The sequence below is a fragment of the Medicago sativa genome, chromosome 2 (genome assembly GCF_051527215.1).
Source record: "Medicago sativa cultivar Bolivia chromosome 2, Bolivia_mono, whole genome shotgun sequence".
Classification (NCBI taxonomy): Eukaryota; Viridiplantae; Streptophyta; class Magnoliopsida; order Fabales; family Fabaceae; genus Medicago; species Medicago sativa.
The window spans coordinates 28,629,415-28,653,161 of NC_140750.1; the positions used below are offsets into that span (position 1 = coordinate 28,629,415).

General features: G+C 35.0%; 4 protein-coding genes across 7 annotated transcripts; all 4 read right to left on the minus strand.

The window, feature by feature from the left end:
* Positions 1-1,841: 1,841 nt before the first annotated feature.
* On the minus strand, positions 1,842-4,246 carry LOC146946025 (tubulin alpha-2 chain-like). The gene is made up of 4 exons (XM_085744270.1): positions 3,715-4,246; positions 3,411-3,630; positions 2,926-3,296; positions 1,842-2,848 (listed from the first exon to the last, which is right to left on the minus strand). The coding sequence occupies exons 1-4, from the start codon at positions 3,805-3,807 to the stop codon at positions 2,087-2,089; spliced, it is 1,446 nt and encodes a 481-aa protein (XP_085600396.1). The 5' UTR covers positions 3,808-4,246; the 3' UTR covers positions 1,842-2,086.
* A 1,379-nt stretch (positions 4,247-5,625) lies between these two features.
* On the minus strand, positions 5,626-6,288 carry LOC146946026 (uncharacterized). The gene has a single exon (XM_085748135.1). The coding sequence runs from the start codon at positions 6,286-6,288 to the stop codon at positions 5,626-5,628; it is 663 nt and encodes a 220-aa protein (XP_085604261.1).
* A 1,093-nt stretch (positions 6,289-7,381) lies between these two features.
* On the minus strand, positions 7,382-22,256 carry LOC146946027 (FRIGIDA interacting protein 1). 4 transcript variants are annotated; one of them, XR_015026581.1, is made up of 14 exons: positions 22,110-22,256; positions 21,913-22,000; positions 20,985-21,093; positions 20,577-20,626; positions 20,272-20,338; positions 19,982-20,054; positions 19,603-19,658; positions 19,031-19,127; positions 18,590-18,671; positions 18,411-18,473; positions 17,394-17,453; positions 8,180-8,272; positions 7,835-7,991; positions 7,382-7,719 (listed from the first exon to the last, which is right to left on the minus strand). XR_015026581.1 is itself a non-coding variant. In XM_085744272.1 (14 exons), exons 1-14 carry the CDS (start codon positions 22,163-22,165, stop codon positions 7,606-7,608), a joined length of 1,071 nt encoding a protein of 356 aa, XP_085600398.1. In that variant the 5' UTR covers positions 22,166-22,256; the 3' UTR covers positions 7,382-7,605. The 4 variants fall into 4 exon arrangements, 3 of the variants coding, with proteins under 3 accessions (XP_085600398.1, XP_085600399.1, XP_085600397.1); XM_085744272.1 differs by lacking the exons at positions 7,835-7,991; positions 8,180-8,272 and adding exons at positions 16,080-16,142; positions 16,711-16,803; XM_085744273.1 differs by lacking the exons at positions 7,382-7,719; positions 7,835-7,991; positions 8,180-8,272 and adding exons at positions 15,621-15,963; positions 16,080-16,142; positions 16,711-16,803 and having other exon boundaries at positions 20,985-21,089.
* On the minus strand, positions 12,148-14,301 carry LOC146946028 (tubulin alpha-2 chain-like). The gene is made up of 4 exons (XM_085744274.1): positions 14,162-14,301; positions 13,863-14,082; positions 13,381-13,751; positions 12,148-13,221 (listed from the first exon to the last, which is right to left on the minus strand). The coding sequence occupies exons 1-4, from the start codon at positions 14,252-14,254 to the stop codon at positions 12,463-12,465; spliced, it is 1,443 nt and encodes a 480-aa protein (XP_085600400.1). The 5' UTR covers positions 14,255-14,301; the 3' UTR covers positions 12,148-12,462.
* Positions 22,257-23,747: the final 1,491 nt, after the last annotated feature.

A 23,747-nucleotide genomic window follows, 5' to 3' on the forward strand; every position in this document is an offset into this window, starting at 1 on the left:
GAAACAAATGCTCATGGACACATGCACATGAGAGACGTCCAAATTAAGATACTACTGCGAAAAAAAGTACTAGCAATTGAACGAATTACCTGCAACCCTTCTGCACATGATAAACCATATATTGTTGAAAGATTCCTGAAAGAGTAAAGACGCGGAATTTGAACCCAATAAAAAGTGCTTTAAATCTCAACTAATGCCTAATAAAATGACATTTATTAAGCTTGTAAAGCTACATAAATAATGTTAATTCTATACATTACCATTGACAAATACAACAGCAATGTAAACTCTAAAGGGGATTTTAGCCGTTTTAATTCACCAAAATTTAAACACTGTCCAATTACCCTAGCCAAATTCGATTAACAGAAGCCTAGGATAGCATTATCACATGATTTCTTCTGATGAACTTAGCAAATGCGGCAAACCAAGCAGAAAACTATCCACACCCGATTAAAAGAACCGAGAACAATTGACAATTAATCACATTAGTTCTGGTATCAAACCTGTCAACAGCAAAAGAAGAACATCACAGCTACATAACACTGGAGAAATCAATCCTTGCAAGGGCCGAAATATCCATCAACCACCTACAGCTAAAGTAGTATAACCTGCCTAAAATTGAAGAAACAAGAAGCAAATCATCACACCGTAACAATACTTTCAACGCAACAAACCTGTGTATCACGGACACTTCATACTGGAAGTGTCTGATACCAGACAGCAGAACCAAACGCCTGCATGATGCCGATACATGTAATTTCATTTAATCACTTTTATTTTCTTAAATTAGTATTGCATCTACGTGTCCGTATCAGGATTGTGTAATATCACGATTCTTAAATTTTTATATTGTCTTAAATAATCATCACACATTCACATCATTCTTAACGCAACAAACCTACATATCACCGACACTTCATTTTGAAGAAGTCCGTTAACCGACACAGACACCTACACGACACCACTGGTACACGTGGTTTCATTCAATCACTGTTATTTTCTTAAATTATTGTGTCTACTAGTCAGTATCAGTGTCGTGTTCGTATCTGTGCTTCATAGCAACAAACTATCAAATTAAATAAAAATATCACATCATAAATTATCAGTGCCTAGCCTACATGTCACTATCAGTATCGTGTCCGTATATGTACTTCATAACAACAAAACTATCAAATTAAATGAAAAAACCATCATCTTATATCATCAGTGTCCATGTGTCAGTATCAACATCGTGTTTGTGCATCATAGCAACTAAGCTATCGAATTCAATTGAAAAACCATCATCATAGATTATCAAATTAAAGAAGAATACAAGACACCACAAAGTTGCACCGAAGACATCCTTACATTAAAATATGGACACCTACACGCATATACATTGACTAAAGGGTATACCTTAAATGATTTACAGGAACTGAAGCAGTTAAATTTTGAAATTTGCACCTGTTTTGGATTGAATGATGCATAACTATCTTTCGCAATTTAATATTTATACAATTTTTTACTCGGGTTATACAACCGAGTCATCCGATTTATCTAGTTCAATCATACAATGCAATACAATGCAATCAACGAGTCAATGGTTCGACCATTAACCTCATGAGTTTGCTGAGTCGATGACCAAACCGGATTTAAAAACATTGCAAATACCAGCTCAATTTTTCTTTTGTTGCACTTCTTCTAAACCAGCAAAGCTCAATATTTATGTGAACAGAATTGTGGGAGTTGGTCACCTAACACCATCGAAATAGATGAGCAACTCACTTTGGAGAATAATATCAACTATTGATAAGACAATTACTTCGGTGAATCGACAGTGAAACAATTTAGTACCAAAAAAGGAAAGAAACGCAGCACACGGACATTGATAAGATGCAAGCAAAACAACATCCAAAAGCATCACATAATTTTTTGTCACAAAATCTAAAACAAATAAGCATATGACAAACAGATGATTGTGTTGCAAGAACTAAATAATTAAGAGTCATCATTTTCAACATCCTCAGCATAACCAATGTAGGGATTAAACTCCTCATAGTCATCAATTTCAACATCCTCAACATCACCAGACTAGGGAGCAAATTCTTCATAATCCTTCCCGAAATAACCAAGATCCTATAGAGCCTCCTTCTTCCATACCCTCGGTCACATACCAGTGCACAAAAGAACGCTTATTACACAATAGATCAGACTCCTCGCAGTCATCACTTTCAACTTCCCAAGTATCACTAGAGTAGGGCGCATAGTCCTCATACTCCTCCTCGAGAGCAGCAAGATCCTCACGAGCCTGTGATAACTCACCTTCTTCCATACCCTCACACACATACCAGTGCACAAAAGCACGCTTGGCATACATAAGATCGAACTTATGATCAATCCTGGAAAACACTTGAGCAACACTGGTAGAGTTAGAGATCATTCCTACAGCCCTCTGCACCTTGGCAAGATCACCACCAGGAACAACAGTTGGAGGATGATAATTGATACCTGCCTTGTACTTAGTTGAACACCAATCCACAAATTGAAGGGTTTGATTTCGCTTAATAGTGATTAATGCAGAAACCGCATCTTTATGCACAATATCACCATGATACATCAAACAACAAGAGAAGTATTTTCCATATCGAGGGTTGCACTTAGCCATCATGGAAGAAGGATTAAAAGCACGATTGGTGATCTCAGCAGTAGAAAGCTGGTCGTGGTAAAGTTTCTTAGCAGAGATAAAAGGGGCATATGAGGTAAGCATGAAATGGGCCCTATGAAAAGGAACCAAATTGGTTTGAAGCTCATTGATATTAACATTCTCTGCTGCATCAAACCTCAAAGAGGAAGTGAGGGACGAAATCACCTACACAATCAAATCAAAATCAAATAAATCTCACTCAATATTCGATCGAATGCCTAATCAATATTGAGTAAATTTACCTGAGAGATAAGACAATTGAGATTTTTGTAAGTGGGTCGCTGAATATCAAGGGAGTACTTGCAAATGTCATAGACGGATTCATTGTCAAGAAGCACGGCCATATCAGCATGTTCAAGGAGAGCACTGGTTGAAAGAACGGCGTTGTAGGGTTCTAGGACAGAGGTTGAAACATGGGGAGATGGATATACGGCCAAGCCAAGCTTGATTTTTTTACCGTATTCAGCAGAGAGATGCTCCAACAGAAGCGAACCCAAACCAGAGCCTGTGCCGCCACCCACGGCATTGAACAATAAGAGACCTTGCAGATCAGCACAGTTATCTGCAATCTTTCTGATTCTATCCAAGCAAAGATCAACAATCTTCCTCCCAACTGAATCACAATCAATCATATAACAACAACAAGGATCAAACATTATCCCACTAAGTGGGGTCGGCTACACGGATCAAATCACGTCATAATGTGGAGATATGAGAGATGACTTACTGTTACGACCACGTGCAAAACTGTTGGCGGCGACTTCGTTGGCTGTGATGAATTGATCGGGTTGGAAGAGTTCACGGTAGGCACCGGTCCTTACATCGTCAATGGCAGAGGGTTCAAGATCAACGTATACGGCGCGTGGAACGTGTTTTCCAGTTAAAGTTTCGCTGAAAAAACTGTCAAAGAAGATTTCTCCTCCGTCGACGGTACTCTTCCCATCAGGCTGAAAAATCATAACCATTATTGAACGATAGTTAAGAAATGAAAGAAGAAAAATAAGTTTTAAGATTGGGTAGGCCGTAGGTACCTGAATGCCATGTTGGAGGCAGTAAAGTTCCCAGCAGGCATTGCCGACCTGGATACCGGCCTCACCGATGTGGATCGAAATACACTCTCTCATTTACTATGAAGAAGGAAATCAGAATGGAAATCCAAATTCAAATTCAAATGTTATCTAAACTAGCGGCTGCCTCTTATTAAATTAGATGGGCGTAGCCTTGCATGTAGGACGGGGTGGGTAGCCTTGCATGCAGGAGGGGTGCCTTGCTACCCAAAAGAAATATTATTCTCGAATAGATTATGTATTTATATCCAACTACTCTAAGTTCATTTGTCGAATTTTTCTTTTTGAAGAAGTAAAAATGGAATATATTAACACTGAAGTGTAATATCCCTAGCACAAGGTGTACTAACGGGACCACTCCACCAAGCCAAGAGTCAAAACATAATTACAAAACAAGGGTTAGTCGAAACCCAGACAAACCATAGGGTCCGACCACCATCTCTGGGAACCGTACACAAACATGGCGTTTTTAGCTTTAAGCCACCAATGAAAATTGCTGTTGACACATATTGTTAGGCTGAGAAACACTAGTAAAAGACGAAAATGCCCCCTCAGTAGTTAACTGCCGAATTATGAAACCGACTGTAGTTAACTACTGAGGAAAACTTCGGCAGTAAACTACCGAGGAAATTTGAACACTTCGGCAGTTAACTGCCGACGAATCCTCAAACCTTTTTTTTTTTTTTTACAAAAACCATTAATTTTTTTTTATTCTTTATACCTAAATTTTCCTTAATTAAATTTAATTTTTTAATGCTTTTAAGGAATTAAACACAATTTTTTTTATGATTTCATTCATGTGATTTTGTTGCCATAAATGAAGAAATATGAGAGATGAATAATATCTGCAATCGGTAGTTAATGGACCTAAAATGATAATTCAATAAAAGAAAATGCAACAACAAAAAATGTTACAAATGATATAATAATTATATTTGTAATTATTAGTAATTAATTATAATATTTAAGATATTTTTTTGTTGTTCACAAATTATAATATTTCAGATATTATTCATCTCTCTTTCAAATAATTATATTTGTAATTATTCTATCAATAATACCTTTTTTTTTGTACAAATAAAACCACTTTTCTATTCTTAAAAAAAAAACATTTTTTTAATTAAGAAACGTGATTGAATATGTAGTAATTCTAGGATCTCATATTTTTTTTATTTATGGCAACAAAATCATATGAATGAAATCAACAACTTTATAAAAAGAATCGTGTATTTAATGGCAACAAAATCCATATTTCTTCATTTATGGCGACAAAATCACATGAATGAAATCATAAAAATAATTATGTTTAATTCCTTAAAAGGATTAAAGAATTAAATTTAATTAAGGAAAATTTAAATTTAAGGAATAAAAAGAATTAATGGTTTTTGTAAAAAAAAAAAAAAGGGTTTGAGGATTCCTCGGCAGCTAACTGCCGAAGTTTTCAATTTTCCTCGGTAGTTAACTGCCGAAGTTTTCCTCGGTAGTTAACTGCAGCCGTTTTTAGAATTCGGCAGTTAACTATCGAGGGGGCATTTTCGTCTTTTACTAGTGTTTTTCAGCCTAACAAGATGTGTCAACAACAATTTTCGCCACCAATATGAATGAAATTTAACTTTGTCTAGAATCCGAGCCATTGGGGTTTGGATGTTATTAAAGAGCCTGTTGGTACGCTCTTTCCACACTAACCAAACTCCCAACAACCAAATGAGCTGAAGAAAAGATCTACGTTTCTTTGAATACCCTGTGCAGTGAATAAATTGGGTGAAATGGTCGCTAATGGAGCTAGGATCAACACATGCAACACCTAACCAAGACCTGATATACTGCCACAAAGAACTAAATAAATCAATGGATGAACAAATGCGATGCTGTTTCTTAGTGGTCACACCCCGCCATGCACCTGGCCGCGCCCTGCTGGATGATGTTGCGCCTCACAAGGTTGTTTTTAGTTGGCAACCTGTCTTGCAACAATCTCCACGTCAAAATCGACACCTTCAGAGGAACCTGTTTATGCCAAACAAGATCTCCCAAAACATCAGATGAAGTAGCCACCTGACTAGTCAGGATCTGATACGCTCCGCTCACAGTGTAACCCTCAGAGATGTCAGAGTCCCACTGCCACCTGTCAGAAATATCAGAGTACAAAACAAAACCATCAAGTAAGAGCCTACACTCCACTACCATGTCTTCCTCCCATGCCCACAATCTACGCTTCCACTTCCACGCCTCACCGCCATCCGACCAACCTAGCGTAAACATTTCCTCCACTGTTGCCAATTTTTTAGTTGACAAATCAAATAAACGACGAAAGCGCTTACGTAAAGGGACATTTCCAACCCGCCTATCATACCAAAAGAAAGTGTGTAAACCATCCCCTACCTTTCTCGACACCCTTTCAGCAAACCAACCCTCCTCTGCCTCACCAACCCCATCCCTAATCTTCGCTATCTCCCTCCACCAACAGGAAACACTCCGGCCCCCAACCTCCAACCTCCCTGTCTCCTTGCCATATTTCGCCACTAGCACCCTATACCACATCCCTCCTATGTCCACCAACATCCGCCAACACCATTTACCTAATAAAGCAGTATTAAATTCCCTCAACTGTCTCACCCCCAATCCTCCATACTCCTGACGTAAAGTAATAGAGCTCCAAGCAATCCAGGAAATTTTCCTGTTCCCCTCACTACCTCCCCAAAAAATTTAGAAAAAATAGAATCAATGAAAGAGATTATACCTGACGGAGCCTTGAAGAAAGAAAGAGCGTAGACAAGTAGAGAGGTCAAGACATATTTGAGAAGAACCAATCAGCCACCGAAAGAGAGAAAACGACTTTGCCACCCCGACAGTCTAGACTTTGTCGAAAATAAATTAGCACAAATAAGAAAGTAAAAAAATTGATATATTTATTTGTATTGATTTGATACTTTCCGTCTCAATAATATCTATAGAGGAAACTTTTACAATAGTCATAAACAAATCAAATGGACAATGAGTTTCTTGCAAATAGTCTATTTGTTTATACAGGAAAATACATTATTAATCAATTTCTTTAACAATCAATTATGAATAAAATTGACTTCTTGAAACACATTTTGCCTAACTTTTTTAATGTAGTTATCGTCAATTATTATCCTTTGTCGTTGCTTTAATTTACGTTTCAAATAAGTAGAAATTATTTTGATTTTCTTTCTTCATGTTTTAGTTAATTTTTGGATTAAATTCTTTACAACACTTACGAATTTTAAGTCAAGCTATTTTGTAGTTCTTAATGTTTTACAATAGAGAATAAATGAAAGACTAAAAACACAAGTTTTTAAACGTCGAGACAAAAGTTAATTAATTGACTAAAAAAAATGTGAGTTGTTGATAAGATGCTATTTATGTTTCAAAAATCAATTTTTCCATAAACTCGTGGTACTTTTTTCCTGTAAATTAAAATAAAAAGGAAAATGATCATAAAAGGAAAATATCTTCATCTTTTACTTGTTTCTTTTACCTGTTTTTTTGTACTTTATTTTGGTAATGATGGTGGTAGCGATGACATTTGCGCTATAGATAAAAACTTTCTTCTTTGTAACCAAAAACTTTACAAGAAAAATATAAATGTTGAGCATACAAGACACACAGCTTAAAATCAAACTTGATCATTGTCAATTCTCTTGGCACAAAAATAAAACCCTGTTTGGAGCTAATATATGTACATTGGATCTCCACACAACAGCAATGGTTCTGTGGATACAAATTCACTTCATGTTTATAAAAGTGAGAACAAGGTGAAATGCTCCACATGAACAAGGTACATTCGATCTCCACACGACAGTGATGGTTCTGTCCATTTTCCTAGTTAGTGAATTATGCTCCTTGATCAGTTGCTTCTACTGACATATGTGTTTGACTTCTTACTGTCGGAATCTTCCTTTGCAATTCAATATTTGACATCCGCTCGGCCTCCAATGCTCGCTCAAGCTTTCATAACATCATTAATAAAAGGTTTTAGCAGAACATTTCAACAACTGTAAAGCTCAACATATTATTCTAACGATATGGATATTCGCATATTACACTTAATTATGAATAGTACCTTGGCAGCTCGGGTGCTCCATTCTCCTAAAACACCGTTGGAATCTTCCTTTGTAATTCAATACTATGCTCCTAGTTAGAACTTGATAAATTCCAGACTTGTACTCAAGTTAAAACAAGTGCGAATGGAAGGTCCAATCGGCTGTGTCAACTCAACCCTAATTGGTTTGTGTGATTTTAGTTACTGTTAAAATACTAAATAATAAGGGTCTAAAAAATGCTATTTTTGTTAAGTGTTAAGACTAAAACGAATAAACTTTTTAAAGAAATTCAATCAAATTTTACCAAGTTTTTAGAAATAAAAAACATTTAACCCCGTTAGTTATTAGTAAAATCTGCAATATACCTGATTGTTGGTCGTGCGGACACGTTGGATCTCTGAGTCCCTTTCAGCAATCAAGGACCGTGCAAGCCTTAGTTCAGATTGCACTTGGTTCATCTGTAACATAAATTTCAAGCAAGAATCCCTTTAATTTCGAGCAAGTGACGTTGAATGATATCTGGTGACTTAATTTTGTTAAACTCCTATAGATATTCAAATAATGAGTTTGTGGGATAAGACATTGTTCAAACCACTAATTTATTGATTTCATAGTGTAAATTCAATAATATACTAATTTCTCTGATGAATAGATACGTGTCAATATCAACCGATCATAATGTTTAAAGTATGCCCAATTTTAATTTAGCAGAAAAAATCACTAAAGTAAAACAGGTTCTAAAAAAATTGAGGCCATAAGACTTCTAGAGCATAATAGTTAACTATTTGATCTATTTGTACATATGGAATCTCAATGTATAGAATCTCATGACCAATGGTGTCCTCTGAAACTTCCACACTAGCCATCATTTGCAGGCTGGGATGGGAAAAAAAGAATACAAGCTGTGAATTAATCAACTTCAAACAACTCATCGGCTTTCGTCACTTAAATGTTCAACCTATCTTAGGTTCTACATCTCACTTAACTGTCTAAGTATTGTAATCTAGTTAGGAGAGTGTGCTAGGTACTTGTAGTTGTATGCAACAACCGAAATTGTACGCAATTCTTGGTCACGAGCTGCTAGTAGATGAGCAAGGTCAACCTACAATAAAAGCAATTTATTCTCCCGACAAGAAAAAAATGGAGCCACAAAGATTTACAAAAACTAAGTTGGTGAAGAGCTGTGCTAGTATGGAGTTTTTTTTTTGCTATTTAAACTGTATATTTGGTTTGGCAAAACTACACAATTCAATCCTAGGCCCTAGCTCATTGTCATTTAGCCAACAAAGCTTGAAGCTGTGCAGAGTTCAAGTTTGGTTCATTGAGCTTAATTGGATTTTGTGCTCAAGTTGAGAAAATATGCTCAAATTTTTGTCAGGTTTATCCTGACATGACATATTCTAAGTGAGCGGAGCTTAAATCAATCAAGTCTCGGCTCTGCTAAACTTGACTAGTTGTCATTCCTATGCAAAATAATTTTTCAAATATCAATGAAATAGATGACAACAGTACGTTTGAAGGTAATTGAAACACGATTTACGAAATTCCCCCACTAAATAAAATGAACAAGGTCAAAGCGCAATAAAAGCAATTTGTTCACTAAAAAATGGAAAAATTGGTTGTAGGGCTAAAAGTATGTAAACAAACTAGATGCCAACCAATCTTCAAGATCTCAACTGTCACATGGTGAATTCAGCTTACAGTACTTTGCTGCTAATCTACTAATTCAACTCAGAAATTTTCTATCTCATATTGAATGTCTAGATGTATTAGCCACAACAGCACATGCTCAATGTCATGGGCATAAACAATGATATCAAAAAAAGAGACGTAACACATAAAAATTTAAAATTGCAGTGAAGACTAGGAAGAGAAATAGTTCATCTGTGTTCATGATTACCTGAGGTGTGCTTCGATTTTCAGTTCGTTCATATTTGCTCAAAGACTCTTGCAAACGAAGAATCTGCCTGCAAGACCAAATGTTAATGAATTAATTTATGCATAGTGGAAAATCTACACTATCAGTACAAGTTCAAAAAATGAAGATTTTCACGCTGATATAGCAAAAAGCCATTTGCTGATCAGAGAGCTTTCCATCATGGTACCTATTGCATCATCAAGGTATACTAATTACACAGTTTACATTCTTCACAATCCAAGAATACAGTGCTTGCAAATGTAATTCGGATATTTTTTATTTTATTTTGTGTAACATGGATGGAATGCATAAAAGGTAGATTTTCGTGCATTCAGAAATACTATGCTTTGGCAAACAAAGTTTGATGTGTGTATTTGCAAATGTGATTTGCATTTGTGCTTTTGCTTAACATGAATTGAATGCATAAAAGGTACACGAGGTAGATCAACGTGCATCCAGAATATTTTATTGTTGAGAATATTAGCATTATATTACAATTAAGAACTCGTAATCTAAAACTGTCCATGTTGAAAACATTCATCTGCTTCCGCCTAACAATTTAAGCTTTTGGGTTGATTTGGTTCTTGACAGTTTCCACATATGTATCAATTGATTTCACATGTTAAATGTCATCTAAAAGTTAAAGTCCAAAAAGTTAAAGTCCAAACACTGAAATGCGAAAGATAAATTTCAACTTCTGGCTGAAACTATAATAGCCTGAGAAATAACATCAAAGGAACAAAGAAACCTTCATAGATACATGTAGCAAAAATTCTTTTGGTAACTCTAATGTTTCATAGATCTATCTAACTATATTGAACTTTCAGATTCAAGAGTCCTATCAGTTAATGTTTCGAAACAAAAGCACTAGCAATTGAACGGATGACTTGCAACCGTATCTTCTGCACTTGATAAACCAGATATTGTTGAAAAATTCCTGAAACAGTAAAGACGCGGAATTTGAACCCAATAAAAAGTGCTTTAAATCTTTAACTAATGCCTAATAAAATAACATTTATTAAGCTTGTAAAGCTGCATAAATTATGTTAATTCTATACATTATCATTAAAAAATACAACAACAATGTAAACTCCAAAGGGGCTTTTAGCCACTTTAATTTACCAAAAATTTGAATGCTATCCAATTACCCTAGCCAAATTCGATTAACAGAAAGCCTAGGATAGCATTATCACATGATTTCTTCTGATGAACTTAACAAATGCGGCACCCCAATCAGAAAACTATCCACACCCGATTAAAAGAACTGAGAACAATTAATCACATTCGTTCTGGTACCAAACCTGTCAACAGCAAAAGAAGAACATCACAACTACATAACACTGGAGAAATCAATCCTTGCAAGGGCCGAAATACCCATTGAGCTCCTACAGCCAAGTAGTATAACCTGCCTAAAATTGAAGAAACAATAAGCAAATCATCACACCGTAACAATACTCTTAACGCAACAAACCTATGTATCACAGACACTTGATACTGAAAGTGTCTGATACCAGACAGCAGACACAAACACCTACATGACGCTGATACATGTAATTTCATTTAATCACTTTTATTTTCTTAAATTAGTATTGCGTCTACGTGTTGGTATCAGGATTGTGTAGTGTCATGATTCTTAAATTATTATACTGTCTTAAATAATCGTCACACATTCACATCATTCTTAACGCAACAAACCTACATATCACCGACACTTCATATTGAAGAAGTCCGTTAACCGACACAGACACCTACGCGACACCACCGGTACACGTGGTTTCTTTCAATCACTATTATTTTCTTAAATTATTGTGTCTACTAGTCGGTATCAGTGTCGTGTTCGTATATGTGCTTCATAGTAACAAACTATGAAATTAAATAAAAAAATCACGTCATAAATTATCAGTGCCAAGCCTACATGTCACTATCAGTATCGTGTCCGTATATGTACTTCATAACAACAAAACTATCAAATTAAACGAAAAAACCATCATCTTATATCATCAGTGTTCGTGTGTCAGTATCAACATCGTGTTTGTGCATCATAGCAACTAAGCTATCGAATTCAATAGAAAAACCATCATCATAGATTATCAAATAAAAGAAGAATACAAGACACCATAAAGTTGCACCAAAGACATCCTTACATTAAATATGGACACCTACACGCATATACATTGACTAAAGGGTGTACCTTAAATGATTTACAGGAACTGAAGCAGTTAAATTTTGAAACTTGCACCTGTTTTGGATTGAATGATGTATAACTATCTTTCGCAATTTAATATTTATACAATTTTTTACTCGGTTATACAGCCGAGTCATCCGATTTATCTAGTTCAATCATACAATGTAATCAATGAGTCAATGGTTCGACCGTTAACCTCATGAGTTTGATGAGTCGATGACCAAACCGGATTTAGAAACATTGCAAATAACAGCTCACAATTACTCTGGTGAATCGACATTGAAACACTTGTACCAAAAAAGGTAAGAAACACAGCACAGACATTGATAACATGCAAGCAAAACAACATCCAAAAGCATCACATAATTTTTTGTCACAAAATCTAAAACAAAGAAGAATATGACAAACAGATGATTGTGTTGCAAGAACTAAATAATTAAGAGTCATCACTTTCAACATCCTCAGCATAACCAATGTAGGGATTAAACTCCTCACAGTCATCAATTTCAACATCCTCAACGTCACCAAACTAGGGAGAAAATTCCTCATAATCCTTCCCGAAAGAACCAAGATCCTATCGAGCCTCCTTCTTCCATACCCTCAGTCACATACCAGTGCACAAAAGAACGCTTATTACACATAAGATCAGACTCCTCGCAGTCATCACTTTCAACTTCCCAAGTATCACTAGAGTAGGGCGCATAGTCCTCATACTCCTCGAGAGCAGCAAGATCCTCACGAGCCTGTGATAACTCACCTTCTTCCATACCCTCACACACATACCAGTGCACAAAAGCACGCTTGGCATACATAAGATCGAACTTATGGTCAATCCTGGAAAACACTTGAGCAACACTGGTAGAGTTAGAGATCATTCCTACAGCCCTCTGCACCTTGGCAAGATCACCACCAGGAACAACAGTTCGAGGATAATAATTGATACCTACCTTGAACTTAGCTGAACACCAATCCACAAATTGAATGGTTTCATTTCTCTTAATGGTGGCTATTGCAGAAACCACGTCCTTAGGCACAATATCACCATGATACATCAAACAACAACCCAAGTATTTTCCATATCGAGGGTTGCACTTAACCATCAAGGAAGAAGGGTTAAAAACACGATTGGTGATCTCAGCAGAAGAAAGCTGGTCATGGTAAGGTTTCTTGGCAGAAATAAAAGGGGCATATGAGGTAAGCATGAAATGGGTCGTATGAAAAGGAACCAAATTGGTTTGAAGCTCATTGACATCAACATTCACTGATGCATCAGACCTCAAAGAGGTAGTGAGGGATGAAATAACCTACACATTCAAAATCAAATAAATCCCAATATTCAAATGCCCACATTTTAAGATTCAAGTTGGAGATTAGGGTAGTGAAATAAAATAATTTCCAATATTTGTTGAATTCAAATTCAAATGCCCACATTTGAAGTTTCAATGAATATTGAGTAAATTTACCTGAGAGATAAGACAATTAAGGTTGTTGTAAGTGGGTTGCTCGATATCAAGGGAGCGCTTGCAAATATCATAGACGGATTCATTGTCAAGAAGCACGGCCATATCAGCATGTTCAAGGAGAGCACTGGTTAAAAGAACGGCGTTGTAGGGTTCTAGGACAGAGGTTGAAACATGGGGAGATGGATATACGGCCAAGCCAAGCTTGATTTTTTTTCCGTATTCAGCAGAGAGATGCTCCAACAGAAGCGAACCCAAACCAGAGCCTGTGCCGCCACCCACGGCATTGAACAATAAGAGACCTTGAAGATCAGCGCAGTTATCTGCAATCTTTCTGATTCTATCCAAGCAAAGATCAACAATCTTTTTCCCAACTGAATCACAATCAATCATATAACAACAACAACAATCAAGCATTATTCTACTAAGTGGGGGTCGGCTACATGAATCAAATTACACCATAATGTTAGAGATAGATGACTTACTGGTGCGACCACGTGCAAAACTATTGGCGGAGCCTTCATTGGCAGTGATGAATTGGTCGGATTGGAAGAGTTCACGGTAGGCACCGGTCCTGACATCGTCAATGGCGGTGGGTTCAAGATCAATGAATACGGCGCGTGGAACATGTTTTCCAGTTACAGTTTCGCTGAAAAAGCTGTCAAAGAAGATTTCTCCTCCGTCCACGGACAACTTCCCATCCGGCTGAAAAACCATAACCATGTAAACGATTTTTAAGAAATGAAAGAAGAACAATAGGTTTTAAGATTGGGTAGGTACGTACCTGAATGCCATGTTCGAGGCAGTAAAGTTCCCAGCAGGCATTTCCGACTTGGATACCGGCCTGACCTATGTGGATCGAAATACACTCTCTCATTTACTAGGAAGGGGAATCAGATTGGAAATCCAAATTCAAATTCAAATGTTATCTAAACAAGCGGCTGCCTCTTATTAAAACGTCTTCTTCTTGTAAAAAATTAGATGCTTTCAGGGGCGTAGCCTTGCATGCAGGAGGGGTAGCCTTACATGCAGGGGTAAGCCTTGGCTAAAAATAAATAAATAAATTTTGAATTGATTGGTATGTATTTACATGTGGCTAAGTATTGAGTTATTCCAAATAAGTTCAGTTGTCGAAAATTAGTATAAATAAGAAAGTAAGAAAAAAAAATTAAATAATTGATAAATTTATTTGTATTGGTTTGATATTTGAGTCTCAATAACGACTATAGAGAAAACTTTTACAACAAGAAAAATTATTAGGACAATAGTCGTAAACAAATGAAATGGACAGTGAGTTTCTTGCAAATAGCCTATTTGTTTACATAGGAAAATACATTAGTAATATATTTAGTAAATGGTCAATTATGACTAAAATTGATTTCTTGAAATGCATTTTCCCAACTTTTTTAAGTAGCTATTGCCAATTTTTATTCTTTATTGTTGCTTTAATTTACATTTCATATAAGAAAAAATTATTGTATTTTTTTTCTTCATGTTTTGGTTAACTTTCAGACTAAATTTTTTACGGTACTTACGATTTTTAAGTTAAGCTCCTAAGTTTTGTCAAAAAAAAAAAAATGAAAGTTAAACTCCTAAGATTTTGTAGTCCTTAAATTCTTGCTATAGAGAAAGACTAAAAAATGAGTTACTTAATTGACTAAAAAATGAGAGTTGTTGATAAGATGCTATTTATGTTTTCAAAATCAATTTTTTCATAAACTTATAGTACTTTTTTTTTGTAATTTAAAATAAAAAGGAAACACGTATATTAAAGAAACAGGTTAAAGATGAAGATATTTTCCTCAATAATTAGTTCTTGATTGCAACTCCATCTGTGCCTCCAACTTGAAACTTAGAAAATGATCTAAGACAGTCGTGTTAATTTTTTTTAACTCCATCATAAACTCTGCTTGGCACCAACGACCAAGTCCGTAATCCATTTTCTCAATGTTTGAAGCAGCTGGTAGTCCACCTTTTATATAAGAGAGAGAAAATATGTGAAGAGTGTGACAAGAGAAATGCAAATGAGGGGGTGAATGCAGAGGAAGAAGGTCCACAAAAACACGTCTACACTGCAACGTTGCAGTTGCTTATGGTGGATAGGCGGAGGAACAGAAATGGGTGTGCGGCAAGTAATAACAGAACAAGGAAGAGTTGCAAGCATGTCGTTAGCATCGAAGAGAGGAGTCTAAAATGTAACCTAAGACTTCACAAGAAAAATGCAAATGTTGGCATACAAGACGCACAGCTTAAATCAAACTTGATCATTGTCAATTCTCTTAGCACAAAAATAAAACCCTGTTTGGAGCTAATATATGTACATTGGATCTCCACAAAACAGCAATGGTTCTGTGGATACAAATTCACTCCATGTTTATAAAAGTGAGAACAAGGTGAAATGCTCCACATAAACAAGGTACATTGGATCTCCACAAGATAGCGATGGTTCTGTCCTTTTGCTTAGTTAGTGAATTATGCTCCTTGATCAGTTGTTTCTACTGACATATGTGTTTGACTTCTTACCGTTGGAATCTTCCTTTGTAATTCAATATTTGACATCCGTTCGGCCTCCAGTGCTCGCTCAAGCTTTCATAACATCAATAATAAAAGGTTTTAGTAGAACATTTCAACAACCATAAAGCTCAAAATATCATTCCAACGATAGATATTTGCATATTACAGTTAATTACGAATAATAATACCTTGGCAGCTCGGGTGCTCCATTCTCCTAAAATAGCTCTGAGTCTTTCATTCTCTTCTACATACTGTAATGATTATAACCAGAATTCTACTATGAGCATCTAATAGTCGAAGGTAGTATAACTTTAGTATGGTTAAATATATTTTTAATTCCAATACAACTGATAAAGTGTGATTTTGATCTCCAAAATATTTATTAATTTTTTTACCAAAATATTTTATTGGTTTTAATTCTTAAAAGATACAAAAACTGTGCATTTTTTTTGGAATACAAAAAAAAAAAAAAAAATTAGAGGAGGGACACATTTATGCAAGTCAGAAAGAACCACCGACTTTAGCGATGATTTACAATGGAATTTACGTATAGCTTATGACTTGATAAATTCCAGAGTTGAACTCAAGTCACAGCAAGTGTGAATGGAAGGTCCAATCGTCTGTGTCAACCCTAATTGGTTTGTGTGCTTTTAGTTTACTTTTAAAATACTAAATACCAAGGGACTAATAAATGCAATTTTTGTTCAATGTTGAGACTAAAATGGATAAACTTTTTAAAGTGATCCAATCAAATTTTACCAAGTTTTTAGAAATAAAAAACATTTAACCCCTTTAGTATTAGTAAATCTTGCATGATACCTGATTGTTAGTCATGCGGACACGTTGGATCTCCGAGTCCCTTTCAGCAATCAAGGACCTTGCAAGCCTTAGTTCAGATTGTACTTGGTTCATCTGTAACAAAAATTTCAAGCAAGGATCCGTTTAGTTCGAGCAATTGGGTTTGGTGGGGTAAGACATATTGTTAAAATCACGAATTTATTGATTCATAGTGTAAATTCAATAATATACTAATTTCTCAGATGAATAATTATGTCAATATCGACTGATCATAATGTTTGAAGTATGTCCAATTACAATTTAGCAGAATAACACCACTAAAGTAAAACGAGTTCTGAAAGGAAAAAAATGAAGGCCATAAGATTTCTAGAGCATAATACTTAACTAATTTCTCTATTTGCACAAATAGAATCTCAATGTTTAGAATCTCATGACCAATGGTGTCCTCCGAAACTTCCAGACTAGCCATCATTTGAAGGCTGGGATGGGAAAAATATAATACAAGCCGTGAACTAATCAACTTCAAATAACTCACTTAGCTTTCGTCACTTAACTGTTCGACCTATCTTAGGTTCTACATCTCACTTAACTGTCCAACCTACCTACTAGAGTTATCTTCATGTGAAAGTATTGTAGCTAGTCAGGAGAGTGTGCTAGGTACTTGTATGCAATAACATTTAAAACTAGAAGAGGACAGTAATTACCTCTGCAGAAATTGTACGCAATTCTTGGTCGCGAGCGGCTAGTAGATGAGCAAGGTCAACCTGCAATATAAGCAATTTATTTCCCCAACTAGACAAAGATGGAGCCACAAATATTTACGGAAACCAAGAGTTGTCAAGGAGCTATGCTAGTATGGAGTGTTTTTTTTTTTTTTGTTATTTAAATTCTATATTTGGTTTGTCTAAACTATACAATTCAAGCCTAGCTCATTGTTATTTAACCTACAAGGCTCGAAGTTTTACTGAGTTCAAGTTTGGTTCATTGAGCTTCAGTGGGTTTTGAGCTCAAGCTGAGAAAACAGGCTCAAATTTTTGCCAGGTTTATCCTGACATGACATATTCTAAGTGAGAGGAACCTAATTTTATCAAGTCCGAGCTCTGCTAAACTTGACTCGTTGTCATTCCTATGCAAAATAATTTTTCAACTATCAATGAAATGGATGACAACAATAGGTTTAAAGGTAATTGAAATAAGATTTACGAAATTCCCCCACTATAAATATATTCCATTTTTTTTTTTCAGAGGAAATATATTCCAAAAGTTATTAAATACAATGAGCTCTAAGTCAAAGAACAATAAAAGAAATTTGTTCCCTAAAAAATGGAAAGATTGGTTGTAGGGCTACAATTATGTATCGAAAACTAGATGCCAACCAATCTTGAAGATCTCAACTGTTGGTGTCAGGGTTGAATAGAAAACTGCTTTTTAGCAGGAAGGATTTTGAATATAAATTGAATAAACTTCAACATGGTACTCTGGTTTACATCACAAGGTGAATTCAGATTGCAGTACATCACTACCAATCTACTATTTCAACAAAGACATTTTCTATCTCATATTAAATAGTCTAGATGGATAAGCCACAACAACACATACTCAATGTCATGGGCATGACACATAATATCAATTAAAGAGACATAACACATAAGAATTTAAAGTTAAGTTGATAAAGTGAATAAGACTAGGAAGAGAAATAGTTTATCTGTGTTCATTATTACCTGAGGTGCGCTTCGATCTTCAGTTCGTTCATATTTGCTCAAAGACTCCTGCAAACGAAGAATCTGCAAGACAAAATGTCAATGAATTAATTTATGCACAGTGGAACCTCTACACTATCAGTACAAGTTAAAGTGTATATAATGAAACAAATAAGCGAAAGCTTCAAATCCTGAGATACCTCCTCACTCAAAAAATGAAGATTTTCACGCTGATATTGTAACAAAGCCATTTGCTGATCAGAGAGCCTACCATCATAGTACCTGTTGCATCAAGGCATACTAATAACACAGTTTACATTCTTCCCAATCCAAGAACTCAGTGTTTGATATGTGTTTGCAAATGTAATTTCAATTTCTTTTATAAACAAAAGGCAGATTTCCGTGCATTCTGAAATACTATGATTTGCCAAACAAAGTAATTTTGTGGTTCTTCACAATCCAGAAAACACAATGTTTGATGTGTTTGCATATGCGATTTGCACTTGTGCTTTTGAATAACATGAATGGAATGCATAAAAGGTGCAGTAGGTAGATCATGGTGCATTTTGTGGTTTGCGAATTAAACGTGGATGTTGAATGATGAAGTAATTAAGAAAGAAACTAAATTACAAAATGTTTGCCTTAGACCCTCCAAAGAACTTGCTGGTTGTAGTGGTGAATACAAGGACTTCAGAACATCAGGATGGGAGTTCAATGAATTGTACTGGTGTATGTATCCTGCTTATACAGAAAAAGCACATAGGAAGAATTACATAAAACTACTCTACCATAACACCTATGCAAAAATGAGATCCTATAATTATATAAGTGAAGTGAATTTGCAGAAAATACATAAATATTTCATCAGTGGGGTAGATGGGTAGAATGCAATACATATTTCCAGATTTTTCAGCCAATGAGGGGTGCTGTCCTCCCCTCCCCAAGACTCAATACACTATTATAGTTTTTCAAAAAGACAATCTTAAGCTTGTTCACTTTTTTTTTTTTTTATACATATAATTTACTACATATCAATAAATGTTCCCATCCAATGAATGGTCGTGGCACCTGAAGGCTAAAAGCATATCTTTAAATGTCCTTATATATGTTTAACTTTTTTATAAAAGAATGTTCCCATAAAACAAACTAATCTTAATAGGAAGTTTATAGCTTTGTTAACCTCCCTTAAAAATACGAAAGGATTATAACTTACCAATGTAAAGGCTCATAAAACATCCAGCACATAATGCTTCGACAACCATAATAATCCTGCAGAGTTTTGAGGCAACCAAAATAAGACAAAAACGTCTTGGTAGATGAATGTTGAAGTTGTGATATTTTAGATAAAATGATGAGAAAAATAATAAGAGTTTGAATATTATTGATAAAAGCTTGATACGAACTTCATACAAAAGACTACACACCAATCCCTATTTATAGGGATACATATACCCAAACCTAAATAAATAGGAAAATCAATGTCACATTAAGCATATGTTCATATTTAGAAGCAGCATTCTCTTGCTGATATTCCATTGAATAACCATAAAAAATGTCTTAAATGGACAAGTATGACCCAGTGATGATAATACCTCAATATTCCAGAGATTGACAGAGAACCAGTGTAAGGTTTCCAGACTATAACAAGTAGCATTGCAGCAGTTCCTGGCATTAAATCAAATTGTTGAGAATATTAGCATTATATATTATAATTAAAAACTCGTATTATAAAACTGTCCATGTTGAAAACATTCATCTGCTTCCACCTAACAATTTAAGCTTTTGGGTCGATTTGGTTCTTGACAGTTGCCATGTATGTATCAATTGACTTCACGTGTTAAATACCATCTAAAAGTTAAAGTCCAAACACTGTAATGCTTACCATAAGCTGTAATGGCAAAGGGTATGCGAACGATAAATTTCAACTTCTGGCTGAAACTATAATAGCCCTGAGAAAACACATCAACGATTAAGAACATAACTAAAGAGGAAAACACCATAAAATAAAATATAAAAGAAACCTTCATAGACCCATGTAGCAAAATTTCTTTTAATGTTTCATAGATCTAACTGTATTGAACTTTCAGATTCCAGAGTTCTATAAGGTAATGCTTCCGAACAAATATGAGAGATGGACAAATTAAGATACTACTGTGACAAAAAAGTACTAGCAATTGAACGAATTACCTGCAATCGTATCTTCTGCACTTGATAAACCAGATATTGTTGAAAGATCCCTGAAACAGTAAAGACGCGACATTTGAACCCAATAAAAAGTGCTTTAAATCTAATCCCAAATAAAATAACATTTATTAGGGTTATTAAGATACATAAATAATGTTTAATTCTATGCATTACCATTTACAAATACAACATCAATGTAAACTCTAAAGGGGATTTTAGCTGCTTTAATTCACCAAAAATTTAAACGTTATCCAATTACTCTATGCCAGATTCAATTAACAGAAGCCTAGGATATCACCTTCACATAATTTCTTCCAAAGAAATAAGAAAACGCGGCACACCAATCAGAAAATTATCCACATCCAAATAAAAGAACTGAGAACAACTAATTACTTGGTTCCAGAACCGAACCTGTCAACAGCAAAAGGAGAACATCACAACTACATAACACAGGAGAAATCAGTCCTTGCACGGGACGAAATATCCATTGTGCTCCTACAGCCAAAGTAGTATAACCTGCCTAAAATGGAAGAAATAATAAGCGAATCATCACACCGTAACAATATTACAACAAACGTATGTAGCAAAGGCACTTCATATTGAAGATGTCAGTTATCCAACGTAGACATCTACATAACACTGACAGATGTGGTATCATTTAATCACTTTTATTTTCTTAAATTATTATTTTGCCTACATGTCAGTTTCAAGATTGTGTTAGTATCAAGATTCTTAAATTATGATTTTGTTAAATAAGCAAATGATCACACATTCATAATATTCTTAACGCAACAAACCTACATCGCACTGATAATTCATACTGAAGGTGTTCGGTAACCGACAGACACCTACAAGACACCACCGATACACGTGGTTTCATTCAATCACTTTAATTTTGTTAAATTAATATTGTGTCCACGTGTTAGTATGAGTATTACGTTCGTGTGTATGCTTCATAGCAACAAACTATCGAATTAAATAAGAAAAATCATTATCATAGATCATTAATGTCCACATGTCAGTATGAATATCGTGTCATTGAATGTGCTTTATAGTAACAACTATCAAATTCAACAAAAAAAGATCATCATCATAGATTATTAGTGTCCACGTGTCATTATCAGTATCGTGTCCGTGTTTGCGCTTCATAACAACAAACTATCAAATTCAATAAGAAAAAAAATCATCATTATATACTATTAGTGTCTGCGTGTCAGTGTCAGTGTCGTATCTGTGTCTCTGTTTCATAACAACTAGCAATTAAATTCAATTAAAAATCATCATCATCATAGATTATCAAATAAAATAAACTCTATAAAAAAAAAAAATTTAAACTTACGAGTAGTATGCAATACAAAACACTCCCAAAAATCCTTGCAGGTTTGCGATGAGCAAATAAAGGAGCTTCATGAAGTATATCCAGAAACCTACATAAAAAAAAATAGCTTGATTTTGCATGCATCAGAAAAAACTGAAGTATTGAAATCACAATTCGGAAAAAATTGAAAAATTGGGAGCGTGTGCGTGACTACTGACAGAGCGTTTTCTTCTTGAGATGTGGGTGGCCGAGAAGAGAATCTCTCCGTTGCCATCTTCTTCTTCTAGATTTGGATCAAGGGTTTGGAAAAAGGATGAAGGTTCTTCTTCTTCTTGTTCATCAATGAAAATTGAGTTATGTCATTTCAAATCCATATTTTTGTTACCATCTAAATTTAATTACATCATTCTTCAAAAAAAAAATTTAATTACATCATCATCGAGTGTATATATATATAACTTACTTGTGATAATTATTATTAAAATTATTTTTATGGTAATGATTAAATGTTTTTATGTTGTTTTATTGATTTTTCTTATGAGATGTCTCATTGATTATTATTAGGATTATTGTAAATTAGAATCTCAATAATCGCGGTATACTGAGGATGGTTTAAGTTTGAATTAACTCGTTCAATTTCAAAGTGATTTGCCCTAAATAACGTGTTTATGACTTCGAACATGTGAACATAAAAAATTTTATATAAAAAAGTTAGCATAAAAAGTTTGTGATGAATAAACATGTGAATCACCGGCTTATCATTGTGTCGGGTTGATGTAAATTTAACATTGAGTACACTTAACGTGGATGTACACCTTTATTGAAAATGGTTCATGAGAGATATTTAAACGAAAAATGCATCTAATTTTTGTTTTTAATTTCGTTATTGTCAAGTACTATTGTGAATTTGTGAGAACACATTTCACTAGGTTCTTGCACCCAAGAGTTTGCCTAAAAAATACAAGTAATGATAACTAAACCCAAAAACAACACCAAATACAATTTTGTAATTTCCGTTAAGTATAACGACATAATTGAGATTTCAACTAAAAATGAGGAGCATTTATGTCAATTGTTTTCTTGATAACTTGCTATCCTTTTTCCTGACCTGTCCTCATCCTTTATCAGCTACACCCACGTCCTCACAACCACCATCGTCTTCACCATCACACCACCCTCATCAGATATCACCACAACCATCACCATCTCCGTCGTCCTTCAATCCGATCAGATCTGATCTCACTCCATGTTGATCTCGTCTTCTCCCTCACACCATTGACAACATCTTCTTATCCCTTACACAACCCATGATTTTCGTCTCTCTGCCCTATCTTTATCTTGCCACTAACATTTGTCTAGTGGTGGTGCTGAGAGTTGCAAAGGATAGACTAAAAAAACGAATAAAAAAAAAGAAAAAGAAAAAGAAGAAGAAAATTATTTGCAGTGAACAGAGAAAGTGAGATGATCAAGTGAAGTGAAAAAGAGAAAAATAAAAAAAAACGAATGCAACAACGAAATGGAATATAATGTATGCTTGTATTTTGTAAAAATTGTAAAAAAAAAATCGATGTTTTAGTATCATTTCTCTTAAAATATTTTTTCTACTAGTATAGTGACCCGTGCCAAGCACGGGAAATAAAAAACTTTTAGGATCAAATGTATAGATTTTATATTATGTTATAGTATTAAAGTCATCTTCAATTCTAACCTTCTGCCGTTTCCTTTAATCTTTCTTCCCCTTCACAAGCCAATCACTGTCGGCGCCATGTAGATGTGGGTTCTGGTGGTGCGATCGACGATTTATTCACCGCGTCTCCACCTACACGGTCCCTCTTGGGTCTGTGTCAGCGACCTCC

Bases quoted from the DNA above. Each gene is read 5' to 3' on its own strand.
- LOC146946025 (XM_085744270.1), bottom strand. From the start codon at position 3,807: ATGAGAGAGTGTATTTCGATCCACATCGGTGAGGCCGGTATCCAGGTC. The intron at 3,631-3,714 runs GTACCTACGGCC...ATGATTTTTCAG, and splicing joins GCCTCCAACATGGCATTCAG to CCTGATGGGAAGAGTACCGT. The intron at 3,297-3,410 runs GTAAGTCATCTC...ATTGTGATTCAG, and splicing joins TTTTGCACGTGGTCGTAACA to TTGGGAGGAAGATTGTTGAT.
- LOC146946026 (XM_085748135.1), bottom strand. From the start codon at position 6,288: ATGTGGTATAGGGTGCTAGTGGCGAAATATGGCAAGGAGACAGGGAGG.
- LOC146946028 (XM_085744274.1), bottom strand. From the start codon at position 14,254: ATGAGAGAGTGTATTTCGATCCACATAGGTCAGGCCGGTATCCAAGTC. The intron at 14,083-14,161 runs GTACGTACCTAC...ATGGTTTTTCAG, and splicing joins GCCTCGAACATGGCATTCAG to CCGGATGGGAAGTTGTCCGT. The intron at 13,222-13,380 runs GTAAATTTACTC...TTGAATGTGTAG, and splicing joins TTAATTGTCTTATCTCTCAG to GTTATTTCATCCCTCACTAC.
- LOC146946027 (XM_085744272.1), bottom strand. From the start codon at position 22,165: ATGGCAACGGAGAGATTCTCTTCTCGGCCACCCACATCTCAAGAAGAA. The intron at 20,339-20,576 runs GTAATTCGTTCA...GTGTTTTCTCAG, and splicing joins TGCAGAAGATACGATTGCAG to GGCTATTATAGTTTCAGCCA. The intron at 19,659-19,981 runs GTATTATCATCA...AAAACTCTGCAG, and splicing joins TCAATCTCTGGAATATTGAG to GATTATTATGGTTGTCGAAG.